The following is a 13,995-nucleotide window of genomic DNA, read 5'->3' on the forward strand; positions in this document are numbered from 1 at the left end:
TGAGGGGAAGCAGAGGGGCAGGCACTGATCCCTTCTCTGTGGTGACCAGTGACAGGACCTGTGGGACAGGCCTGAAATTGTGTCAGGGGAGGTTTAGGTTGGATATTAGAAAAGGTTCTTCACCCAGAGGGTGGTTGGGCACTGGAACAGGCTCCCAAAGAAGTGGTCACAGCACCAAGTCTGACAGAGTTCAGCAAGTGTTTGGACAATGCTCTTGGGCAGATGGTGTGACTCTTGGGGATGGTCCTGTGCAGGACCAGGAGTTGGACTTTGATGATGCTTGTAGGCTGCCAACTTAGGATATTCTATGATTCTTTGACAACCATATCTTGAGTCAGTTATCCGGACAAAAAAAAAAAAAAAAAAAAAAGACAACTCTTTGACCAGCATTTTTTAATGAAGAAAATTAAAACTTAAAAGAAGTGTTTGGTAAATCCGTGTGAAATATCAAGAAATAGTGGATTGGTCTGTCTGGGGTTTTTCTTTCATTCTTTTGTTCTTGCATATTTATACTTTGGGTTTTTTTAATGCTAATAGAAAATATGTATTAGAATCCCAAAATTACAATTTGGAGATACGTAGAAAAAGTAGGACATGTATATGCCCCCACATACATGTGTATGTGCATATCAATGTCTGTGTGTGTATGTATGCATTTCTATGTGTTCCCATACAGTGATTATTGTAGGTTCAAATAGGATATGTGAAATACAAATTCTTACATGGCTATTGTTGTAGGAGATTAAGCACCTCTTGAATCTAATCAACTTAGCAGCCACCTTAGAAAGGAAGAAGCTACTTTTAGTTGTATTATATCATGGGGAAAGTGAAGCAGAGGTTAAAACTTGCACTTACGTGCCCTACATGCAAAAAAAACGGAAAAATGTTGCCACATGAATGTGAAAAACAAGCCTTCAAAGCTAACACCTACTGAAGGAGCATCTAAAGAGTGTTACGGAAGTAAAAAAATTAAATCAAATTGGTTCAATGCAAAAAACCAAACCAAAACAAAGTTAATTGATTCAAAACAGACTATAACAAATCCATGAAGTTTAAAAGATCCATGGAAAGATATTCATTACAATGTTCTCCTCTCCAAAATTCCTTTAATGCCAGCTGCCAAAAGCTACAAGGATGTGCTAGTAAAAGAATTTTTTTGCCAAGTTTTTTACAATCTTTCCTTAAGCATTTGAATTGGCTCTGGACAGAGAGGAACCATTAGTTAGCTGGAAGCTTCATCTGATTTGGTGTTATCATTTTCATGTTAGGTCTACACATGCCTGTGTTTTCACCAGGAGAAAACCTGGTGTGGTACAGACAGCCCTCAGCATTCTCAGAGCTTCATTCTGCTCACATCCTTTGCTTATAGCTCCTTTGAATTTCTTTGCTGTTGTCTGTTCCACTCAATTTAATCCATCTGATTTTTCTTGCTTTCTATGCACATCCTTTCAAGACACATGAAAATCTGCTGCAGGAGTACACCAGAGAAATCATAATTGTTTGGATTATTTTTTTTCCTGTTTCCTTGTTGATTTCACTTCAGGTGATGATATCAGGTGAAGGCAAATAGCTCAATGTGTGAGAGTATCTACAGATACTACATCAGAGTGGAGAAGTATCCAGCAGTATTGTATCAGGCAACCTTCAATAATGCTACATCTGGCTGATTTACAAAATGAGAAATGGAGGTGATAAATGAGGCTACCTTCTGCACTCCTTGCAAGCATCCATGCAACTCTCTACATAATGTCACCAACATATAATGTCTTCTTTTTCAAAATGCCCATTGCCATTGGCCTTTGAGACCTTTGCAGCCTGAACAGTGGAGTAGAAACGTAAGATCTGGCAGCAGGTTGTTCTTGTCCTCTTGCGTTAATTTGAGTGTTAATTGTTCTCTTGGAATGCATGGGAAGCAAATTATGTTTGTTTATCCTTTCAGGGAAGAAAGGTAAATCTGCACCATGGTAGGGACTACACAGCTTCATTAGTATGGTTATTTGATGAAGGATGAGTTAGATGCATCCTATACAGAAATACATTTACAGTTTTAATCTTACTGTTTGTGTATTTATTTTCCATATCTGAAATGAAGTATATTGCTTCCCATGGGATAAACAAGATAACGATATACTGCAGTGATAACACTGGGGTCTTTACATGCTGCTGGCTGAAGTCTAAGCCAGAACTATTGTCACCAAAGTGTTTATAAAGTGTACCTTAAGCAGTAAAAAATAACTAATATACTTACTAGTGTTTTATCTATATGTGAACAGGCACTAAAAGAGTTAGAGTCCTCTTTGCACCTATACTTTCTGACAGAATAGCAATAATGAGTTTGGGAATCAGAAGTCCCAGTCTGTGTTTGTGGATCCCTACTATTTTGATCTCTTCTCACTTATGTTAGTCCCAAATCTTATCTTCCCAGGTTCTTTCCAATCAGTTCTCTTCATTGACCTTAATCATAACTCCTCAGCGCTTTCCTCCCAGACATTCCCAGTTCTCTCTCACCTCTGTTCCTCAGTTTTGTTTTCCTATTTACTGTCATCCCTTCCACTTTCTTTATTCCTCTATTTCTCCTCATTTCTGGCTGCAATTCTCATTCCAGCTGGTTCTCAACTTCCATTCTTGCTATTAAAGTCAGAGTAAACTCTTCTACTTCTGCCTATTTTGTCTTCTCTACAAATACCTTTACCCACCTCACTGATTTGTGAATATCTCCCTTGATGTCTAGTCTCTTTGTACCTGCTCTTTCAGTTTTGACTTCTTTATCTTCTCTCCAGTTACTTTTATCTACCGTAACTCATTGATTGACAAGATTTTTCTTTCTTGACCTGCTATCCCCATTCTCTCTGGAAATGTTTGTCTCTATCTCCTTCTTCTACTCTTTCATTTACAAATTTCTGCATTTCTGGTTTCTTCCACTTTACTTCTTGTCCCAGAATAATGCAGCATGCAGGTGTGACTGATGCTTTGCCTGCATTTGAAAAAGGCTGCCTGCATCCAGAAAAGACTGGAGTCTTACTAGACAAAAAAGAGAGTCTCTCTTCTTTTTGATGTGCATGCCTGGCACAGTCCATTACAGCCTAAAGGCACTCAGTTTCAGCCAGGGCATGGTCAGTGCAGTTTAAAAAAGAGATATGACAAGTTCTGATTTAGGTAAAATAGCATTCATAGCATGTACATCTTCAAATACTCTCTTTTACCATAAAAGTATATGTTGTGTTGTGTAGAATACATCCTTTTTCCTGTTTAAGGTTCGATATGGCATGAGCATTGTTTGTAGAACATTGTGATATTATATCAAATATTTTTAATTGATTTTGCTATAGACCCTGATATTTATAATTTTTGTGAAGTTTGTGAAGAGCCTTTTCTTAAAAATTGCTTAAAATAATTTCATAGTGCATCTCTTCACCCTCTTTTCCATGATGTTTATTCCTTTCCAGAAACTTCTGCTGGATTTTTTTCCCCATTGTTGAAGAGAAATTCAGTCATTTACTTCATTATTGGAATTGATTAACTTATTTTTTCTGCAGTGAGCCTTGGAGGTTTTGATCCTAAATGATTTCAGATTCTGTGTTCTGAAATCACATTTGTAGCCAGAAAAAACAAAAAACAAAAAAAGAACAAGCAAAAGACCCCCCACACTCAAAAAACAAACAATGAAAAAAAAAGCAAAACCAAAAAACACAAAAAAAACCCAACAAAAAATACCCAAGCACTGTTAACTCTTATGATTTATGGATGTATAGTGCATGTGTGTATGCAAAATTGCCACTGAGGTTGTACCTAGTTCTTTATTTCTCTTTATTTAAAGGCTTTATCTGTGTAAAGGAGTAGAAGGAAAAATTAGCCATATACTAAAAAATGCATTGTTGTTTTTAAGAAGTATGAGAGAGAAAATGTTTTTAAAAACTCTCAAGAAAAAAAAGCCAACTAAAAGTAAGCAATATTTCTTTTTTCCTTTTACTATGCAAAGTGTAATAATAAGAATAAATTAGATTAACCGTCTATTTATCATATTTTCCACCTGTTCTTACACACCAGGAAGAAGATGGCCCTCCTTTTACTTCTAATAATTTGCCAGTGTACCATAAACAGTGTCAAAACACACAGTCTTTCAAAGCCCAATATCATATTACTGATGGCTGATGATCTTGGTATTGGAGACCTGGGATGTTATGGGAACAGAACCTTAAGGTAGGATGATATTTTGGCAGAGTCATAGCTTTATATTTAGTTTTCAATGGATTTGTAAAATTAAAAATGCCAGGACGTTCAGAGGTTTGATTATTTTTTCTGAGTAACCAAAGTTAATGTTTTCCAGAGATTAGAGTATTCAATCTTTATTTTCTTTTTTTGACCAAAGACTTAGCTAATGCATTTATCCTGGTGAAAAGCTGCCTTATAAACAGGGGATTGAGGAACCAACCAAATAAGGATAGCTCTAGAGAAGTAAAATATAATCAACAATTTTCTTCTAAAATATACATGACACAAGTACTATGAATTAAACATATTTTGAAGCACTCATGATTTGGGACAAGCTTGTTGTTAACTAATTGCAAATAAAGAGCTGATATGTCCTTAATTTATCTTCTTACAGTAGTCACTATATTAATTAAAACGAATGCTAATATACTTGAATAATGTATCAGTGTGCCACAGGATGTTTCTTGCTACCAGCTTAGATGTGATGGTTGTGTAAACAGAGCGAGTGATATCTAGCCATTGTGTTTCCGTGGTGCAAAGTCTTTGGCAAAGTTGAATAAAAGCAGACTAAAAGCACTATTCTGTCAAACTTTAAATGCTCTTGTTCCTGCTGATGTTAGTTAGAAGTAAAATCTTCTTAAAGAAAAAAAAAAAAAATCAAGTTACAGCTTCGGGTTTTTAACGGGGAAAAACATATACAACACTGATGCTTGGATCACTCCCCTCTCAGGCACCAGAACGACTCCAAGATCTATATTCTCTGCTGGGAGAATTCAGAATTAGATTTTTGGAATATGATGAATTTTCATCTTACTGATTGTTATCAGTAGGTGACGTGACAGATAGAAAGTAAGTCCATTGGAAAATTAATGTTTCTGACTATTCAGACTTAGATGATGGGAGCACTGGTGTGCCTTGAGGTCACGGTCATTAATCTCCAGGGTCAGAGAGCTATTAGAGCATGCTGCAGCTCCTGGCCAGTCTGCATTAGTAATTTTTATCTGTAGAACCAAGGATACAGGATTTTTTCCTGCAGGAACCAATTTTAATCTGCATGATGAGCCAGGTCACAGACAACTTTCCCATGCAGATATGGAAGCTTGGTTGTGCCCCTGGGTCTAATATAGCAGACATAATCATGTCAGACATGTAGATATTGTTAATATAGAGCATAACACAGAGTCATAATCGTTTGAATTTCTTCTAATAGCTGATAGAACCACACAACATTATCCCTACCCCAAAAAGCTTTTGCTGGGTAGAGACAGAAGAGACACCAAGTAGGGAGTAAGGAAGCACAACCTTTCTCTAGTCTCTCTTGCCCTCATTACTGAAGGAAAAAGGTTGTAAAACTACAGTTCTGGTGAGGGAACACATTAAAAAGGGTTAAAATACTATATGTCCACATGTTGCAGTTTAGCACTGGTCATGAAGAATAGATGAAAGTGGGGAAAAAGATGTTTGCCGCAATGTCACATTGTCTCTCTTCAGTATTGACACCTAATGTAAAAATATTTGACATGATAGTATTTGGAATTGCAACCCCAGCATGGTTTTGATAATTTACATACAGTAAATATTAACTATATTTTCCTGATAGCTCTTGCCTCAGGTGCCTTGGGCTTGCCATGCCTGTATCTAAATAATCATCTTTGTGTATTTTTTCTCACCTGCTTGTGTTTTTCCAGAACCCCTAATATTGACAGGCTAGCAGTGGAAGGAGTGACACTTACTCAGCATATAGCAGCATCCCCACTTTGTACTCCAAGTAGGGCAGCTTTCCTGACAGGGAGATATCCTATAAGATCAGGTAAAATCCATTACTTTATTTATATATAAATATAATATTTTATTTACAGTAAACCGTATGCAGGTTTTTTGTCTGGCCTTTCTTGATTTGTTGATCATTACTGGGTTGAGTAATGATAAATGATGAGTCCTTTCAGTGACTGATCAAGCTCAGCAGAGCTGGTCTACATTTGATATATTTCATATATATGGTTAATTTTCACATTTCAGAAGAGTGGACACAAAGATAAAGGTTTTTTAGTGAGTAAAATATTTTTTTTCTTTAAATACTGACAAAACAATCTGACTGTGGTTGTTTAATGCCACCTGTGTCCTGGACTGCATCAGGCACAGCACTGCCAGCCAGACAACGAAGGAGATTGTCCCAAACTTCTCTGCGCTGCTCTGAGGGTAGCCTCACCTTGAGTGCTGTGTGCAACAAGCCTGACAGAGTTCAAGAAGTGTTTGGACAATACTCCAGGGCATATGGTGTGACTCATGAGGATGTCCTGTGCAGGGCTGGATGTTGGATTCAATGATCCCTGTAGGCCCCTTCCAACTAAGCATATCTTGTGATTCTCTGTGATCCTGTGAACTTCCTCCGCTATTCAATGACCCCAGGCTCTTTGCCTGCCTCACAGTTGCATTCAGGCTGTTCCCACCATGTTGGTGGGCAGCACAAGTATTGAACATCACAGAGATGCATCTAGAAAGGCTCAGTGGAAGAACCCAATGTAAATACTTCTGCTCAGACATTTCTATTTCTGCAAAATGTTTTTGTTTAGACAAATTGTTGGGTTTGTATTTTGGCTTTGGTTTTCTTTTTTTTGCAGGGGGGCGGAACTAGGGGCAGGACAGTTCATTAAGGTATTCAAGTTGCCCTTAAAACTGGGAAGAAGAGAGCAAAAAATCTCTCATCTCTGTAAAGTGTTATTTTTGTTCCATATCTACCCATACACAGTGTTAAGTATCCTGTGAATACATGCATTTAATTTCTCTTACTTTTAAAGTACCTGATCCAAAGCCTATTTGAGTCAATGAAGATCTAGTCTGTTTATTTTAGTGTTCTGGGACTGAGCCTCTCAGTGCTTAGTCATGCAACTTTAACATTCCCTTAACATCATTTTTAGCAAGGATCATTATACATTAATCAGATCACTTGTTCATTAGTGATAAAACATCCTGTCCTTTCTTCTGGGAATGAAAGCAAAGCAAGACTCTGGAGCCTACTTGATACGTTAGTGCTCATTCAAATCAAGTAACAAGCTTCTGCAAAAGTGCCAGCTAATATAACTTGCTAAATTTTCCATTACATTCTTCTGCAAAGGAAAATTTTATATACCTGTTACAGATATATTGCTATTAATATTTACTGTAGGTGAAGTCACAGGTCGCTTTCCATTATGATCCTTGTTCATATTTCTGAAAAATTAGCACTTGAACTAATTTTTTTCTTCACTGATCAGCTCTCAGACATACCTAATCATTTCCATGTAGGTACAAAAATTGAACTTTGTCTTACTTAAATTACAAGATTTCTAAATATGGATTGCTTCCTAATATCTGTGAAGAACTAGTAAAGGGTTATTATAGAAGACACTAGAATCATGATGTGGAAAAAATGTTAGAAATATAAAATTCCTGCTAATAGAGCTGAAGAAAAAGATTCCAAAATGCAGTATTGGATGAAACACAAACTCAGAGAAAGGTAATGATGAAAAAAAGGAAATCATGCTTCTGTACTTTCATTCTGATAACTTAAGGGAATTACACTGATTTCAGTTACAAGAGCTTGAAATACATAAAAACAAACATAAATAAATAAAATATAGGTAAATATATGACTAATGCTATGTGAAGTGTTGATCAGCAAAACTATCTGGGGTGAAAATCTGAAGTCAGCATTTGAAGGGTAGGTTGAGCTCTCTTTATTAAACCAGTCTAACGAGTCTTTTTCTCATGTAACCTCAAGGGATACTTGGGTAAGGATTCTGCTTGTCTACATCAGTCATGTTAACTTGGGAACTGTAATCATCCAGTTGCATAATTTAGACTTCCTGAAGATATATCTGCACAGATTTGCATAGACATTCTCTGTTCTTCTTCTTCTCTCTGTTTTCAGTGCCAGCTCTCGTCTGGAATCCTAGTAATCGAATTTTCATGAACCTGAGCTCTCAAGTTCCTCATCCTGAGAGCAGTTTATAAGCTCATTTGTGTGTCTCAGACTCTTAGTATATAGAAATTACTGTGCCTTATTTAGATGTTGTCTTGTTAGCCAGTACCTGATGCTCCTTTAGTGTGCTCGCTCTGCATGCATTGGATGATGTGTCTGTGCCACTGAAACACTGGTTCTTCCCCATCAATGCTGACAGCCCAAGCTACTCTATTTACAGAATCAGATTCTCCCTTGCTCTTTCTGACCTCATGATATTTACATGCCAAGCTGTAAGACTGCCCTATTTCAATGTGCCTTCTCTCAAAAAACCTTAAAGCTTGTAAAAAACCACATATGAGGAAAGTGGAAATTCTGAGAGTAGAACTTGGGAACGATTTCACTTAGTCCTCATCTTCCTTCCCTCCCCATGTACAAGAAAAATAAATTATGCAAGCTTAACTTCTTAAACTTTGCTATACCTTAGGAAATCTACAGAAAAGGCTGCACCTGTTTATGTGATGGCTGGCCCCATGGTTATAAGCTGAGAATTTTTTCTCCATGTCTCAGTTTCTAGTGTCAATACAGAAAAGACCTCACTCAGCTAAATGGATGATTGTATCTTCCACTTGAAACATTTAATGTCTGATTGTATTATGTCATTTAAGTGATACCACCTAAAGCAAAAAAAGTTCAGGCAGAACTAATGAATGGAAATTGTTTCTTTGTATTATTGTGGTCTCACTCATTTTTATTGTATTTAGGAATGGCTGCCTTCTCACGAGTTGGTGTCTTCTTATTTTCTGCCTCTTCTGGGGGACTTCCTTCTGAAGAAATAACTTTTTCCAAACTCCTGAAGCAGAAAGGTTATGCAACAGCTCTAATAGGTAAAATTGCAGATATACACAGCACTATTTTCTTTCATTTCAATGAAAAAAACAGCTTTCCATGTAGGCCATAAAGGGCCTGCATTAAGCTTTTCTCCCCCACAGCATAATGAATTTATTTTTCTGGAACAAAACTGAGCACATTCCCATGCCTATGTGAAACACTAGTCAGGTAAGTATGTCTAATTCACTTCTGTAGTTATAGTTTCATTTTGCAAGGTACTGAAGAAACATGATGAACAAACTGAAAATTAGTCAAGCTCTTGAAAAGTTTTCAGTATAAATAGGAGTTTGATTACATCAGAGAGACAATGAGGGATTGATCATAGGGTGCAAGTCAGCACAGTGGTGGTTTTCATTTCACCAGTGTTCAAATACCCATAAAGTAAATAATGTGATGTCTGGGCAACTGTCTTAGTCATCAGACAGAAATGGGCATTTCTAGGAAATTTTTCATATTCTTTGGTAGATGTTTAATATAAAAATGTATTTCTCTCTCATTATAAAGATCGTTCAGACAACTGATTGCAGCATAAATATCCAGTGATGGGCAAAAGGAATCACACTAGATGAATATTAAATAGAACTGGAATTAATATCATAAAAGTATAACATTAAAGATTTCTGATTTTTTTTCTTAATTTGGCCACTGACTTATTCCATACTGCTTATATTTTAGAAGAGTCTTGTGAAGTTCAACTTGTATTACATAATGTATTTCTGTATTGGAATTGCCAGGGAATAGTTGTACAGCGAACATCATACTGGAATATTACTAGATTAATTTAGATTAAGGATGCACCCAATCTGATTTTTAAATGAAACAGAAACTTGCAATTTTGAGAGTAATTTTTGTTTAAAAAACCAGGCTGTTTAGCAAGGCTAACAATTCACACCACTGTTCAAAAAATGTCTGTACTATGTAGATAAACCAGTGTCAGTGTTCCTAGCTAAAAATCCTACTTAGCTATACCCCAGTCTTATAAAGCATAAAATACCATGATGTCCTGAAAGAATGAAAAGAGAAAACCAGAATTTCTTATCAGAAGTTTATTTAGTGTAGGTGCATTGGAACCATAGTACAAAAAAGCTGTTCATAATTTGTCATGTTCCTTGTGGACTTAATTCCTATTGCTGCGTATTCAATTAAAGACTGGGTTTTTTCTATTTGTTACCAGCACAGTTGTACAACTCATTTTCTGGGGCTGACCTAGTTAATGTTCTTTTTTTAACCACTTTCACTGCAACATGACAGCTTGCCACTTAGATCTCCAGAAGTTATCTCCATGATGCTTAATGAACAATTCTTCCAAGTGGCCTGAATGATAGCTATGAGACCATAAAATACAATATTACCATATCCTTAGAGTATAATGAAGGTTTCCAAAAATCAAGAAGTGCATTAAAATTACAGATAAAGCATATGTAAATGGAAAAAAGAAAAATTATGTAGATTTGAAGGCTAGATAGGCAGTCTGATTCACAACCAGTCCATTTTCTGCTTTTGCTGGTATTCTTATCACATCATATTGGTTAGGAGTCTTTGCTTGGTTCAGTCTAACTCAGCAGGTCCCAAACAATTGTCAAATCCTGCACCAGTGATGGATTGGCATAAGGGTAATTTGAAGCCTTTCTGTTCCTCAAGCCTGTTGTGTTATTTTTAATTTTTTTTGCCAATCTCCTCTCTAAGGACATTCTTTTTCTTCCCTAGGTGCATTTTTGTTTCCTTTTTAAATTTTTTTTCTCCTCTGAATATATGCTTCCTTTTGTTTGGTATGTCCCAAAATATATTTTAGCTATAAATCTACTTTATGTATACACTTTTCTACCTCATTGTTTTCCCTTGTGACATAAAGAAGGTGACAACCAATAGATCTGTCAGGAAAGCACACAATCAGATCTGCAACAAAACCAGGTTCTATCAAAAAAAGCAGATGCATAGAATACGTAATATTTCACCAGTGGGAAGAAATGCCGATGTTTTGTTGGAAATAGCTATTCATCATTCAAAAATTCCCCTTAAATTTGATAGATATTATTTTAACTAGTGCTATACTCAATTAAAATTGAGTAAAGGTTAATTTTTCCTCACTATTGTTATCCAGTGTGTTGTCTAGAGAAGTTTAAAATCCACCTATGTAGCTTATCTCTGAAGCTAAAATACTAATTGATAACTGGTACTTATTTGTTTCAGAATGAAGTATTGTAATGTTTGGACACATCACAGTAGTAAGGTGTCCAATTCAAGATTGACTGAGTCTATGGAGTGGAGTTAATACAACAGTTATTCATAAAACAGCTTAAAATCTGTCCATGTTAATACCATATGCACATATATTTTTTATAATTTTTTTCTGTTCTTCAAATAAGTATATTTCCTTAAGAACATAAAATATTTCTGTTTGCATCTTGCTCCACATCTTGTATCTTGCCATCTTATCTGAAAAGCACAAAATCATTCTTAAAGAAATATATCATTATATAAAAATCAGTCTTCATACTGCTCCCTTTCCCATTATCTGAGGGAAAAATACAGGGGAAACATTGATTTCTGTAGTGTCCTCAGGATTCTGCATTCTGAAAAACTTGAGTTTCAAGTGAAGTTTCTTGGCTGAATAGAACTTGCCTCTCATTTCCACTTGCTTTTCATTGCACTGCTTTCTCTCTGCAGAAATCGTAATTGTGGCTGACGGAGAGGGAAAAAAGCCTAGGTCTCAAATTATTACAGCACTCATAATTTACAATTAACAGCATAAATTTCACTCAAAAGCTTGGTAGAATCTGCTGAAATGCTTATGATGCTTGTGTGAAGTGTCCATTCTATGAAGCATCACTTGGCAAAGAGATGAGAGCATTTTGCACTGCTCTCAGATTCAGGAGGGCCCCAGAATCTAAAGCACATTACAGTAATCTGTTCAAGCACTAGCTCAAGGCAGGGGTTATTGTCACAAGGAGTGAAACAAAACATGTATTGTGGACCCAGTCATCACTTGCTTTTTCAGGGCAGTGCAGGATCTATCAAAACCTTCTACCTCCCCAGCGTTTGAGAATGGCAGTTGTGTCATTCCGTCACAGCTGCCGATATAATTTGAACCAGGGCTTCTATTGCTTTTCCTGCTAACCTGCTCTCTGCTTTGTTTGGCTTAAGTTGCTTCTCAAAAATTCTTTTTCTGAGGCCCAAGTTCGTCTTGACATTGAACAATTTGTTGTGCTTGCTAAAACCCTTTCGATAAAAATAGGGCCTATATTTCCCCCTGTCCTACTTTGTTATTCCAAGATTTTTCTGTCCTGGCTTGTAGTTGAGATCCAGTTAAAAAAAACCTCTATATCATAATAAGTGACCTTGAAGGTATACTTAATTTGTTTGAGTTTCTTTTTCATGTTTTCTTACTGATTTATAGGTACCTTGAGATTAACATATAACAACAAAAAATTTAAAATTAAAGCCTGAAAATCATTTATGTTCATGATTATAAGCTTCTACCTTTAAATCAGTTATCTAACTTGATGAGAGTTTAATGCTCACTTTGTTACACATCTGGCTTTATGATTATTCCTTTAAGACAGTCATCCAAACCTAAGAGAGAAACTGAAGCATTTCTTTTCAAAAATATGCATCTTTGTTTGCTGTGAATGAAAATCGCTGTTCCAGCCTTAACTAGTCCTTTATAGCACCATTATAACTGCTGAAATTTCAGTACAATGGTGTGTGCTGCTGGTTTTTTTAATTGACCACGATAATTTTCCCTGGACCACGTCAAAAGTAGTGACAAGAACCATTCTGCTCACAAAAAGCAGAATACCACTTCAAGTGAGGGGCCATCTGACAGGGAAAAGTACTGATGGAATGAGAAAGGTGTAAAGGCCTTCATTTCATTGGCACATAAGCAGACCTGAAAATCTTTTATACCTGCTTTGTTGATATACAGAAGTTATTTTTAACTTAAGATCATCAAGAGATGTGCAAGGACAACTGGACTCAACTCAGATTCAAGATTTCTGTGTTTTTTCCACCTTTGCTGACAGATGAACTTAGGCATATGGCATTCTCATCCTATACCTCAGTTCTGTTATTTGTGGAAGAAAAATAAGAACACCCAGCTCATTTGCTAAATTTAAAAAAAGTAGAACAGATCTCCATGTTCACCCTCTTTGGTACTGCAGTACCTGCATTTGTCACTGCCAAAGGAAGAAGTGCAGGGTGAATATGCTGTTCTGTAGACCCAGAAGGAGGTAGTCAGGACTGTTTGCATCAGGATTTTCTTAGAGATATTTAAAAGATGGGGTGGTTTGGAAAAAGGGAAAAGTATATATATGCTTTTTTTTTCCTGTTTTGCACTTTCTGCCATGTGTATTCTGAAGTCTCTAAAACAGATATTTCAAATTTCTTTGGGCTAAGTTATGGGAATGAAAACTTCCTGGGTTTGCAGATTTTCTTGTTTATTTCTTTTAAGATCACAACCCCTGAATTATGCTGGTCATGTTTAGGCATTTGATTCAGAAAAATAAATAAAAGTTTGGCCCAGCAATATATAATGTAATCTATTTTGTCAAGGCCAGCATGCTTTTCTAGATATTTAACACATTTTCTTGCTGAGAGCAAAGAGCATAGCTCTAGCCATAATCTATCTCAATAGGCTTAACTGAATTTGAATTTTTTTTTTTAAATTATGCATTTTGATTCAAATAACAGCTACCAATTAGATCTGTTGTGCTAAGCAATGCATAAGCATATGGTAAGAGGTTGTACCTGAGTCACAGAATGAATTATCTAGATGCTTACCATAATCAGCATGAATGTAGATTATATTAGTATAATGCAAATCAGGCTCTGTGGTTTCTTGTGTCAGACTGTCCAACATTATTGCAGGATTAGAGTGATTTCCTAGTGGGACAAAATGCTGTGAGAGATAGTATTTGACAGCAATTTACTTGTTACTGTTGTTTGGTTTTAAT

At 36.2% G+C, this 13,995-nt stretch overlaps 1 protein-coding gene across 1 annotated transcript in view; it reads left to right on the forward strand.

The window, feature by feature from the left end:
• Window positions 1-13,995, forward strand: part of STS (steroid sulfatase) — a gene marked incomplete at both ends in the record, with an annotated part of 123,621 nt that overhangs the window by 16,977 nt on the left and 92,649 nt on the right. The window contains 3 exon segments of the mRNA XM_082278171.1: window positions 4,048-4,200; window positions 5,901-6,022; window positions 8,917-9,039. Coding sequence (XP_082134297.1) covers window positions 4,048-4,200; window positions 5,901-6,022; window positions 8,917-9,039 — 398 coding nt within the window.

The sequence above is a fragment of the Coloeus monedula genome (genome assembly GCF_965178545.1).
Source record: "Coloeus monedula genome assembly, chromosome: 3".
NCBI lineage: Eukaryota > Metazoa > Chordata > Aves > Passeriformes > Corvidae > Coloeus > Coloeus monedula.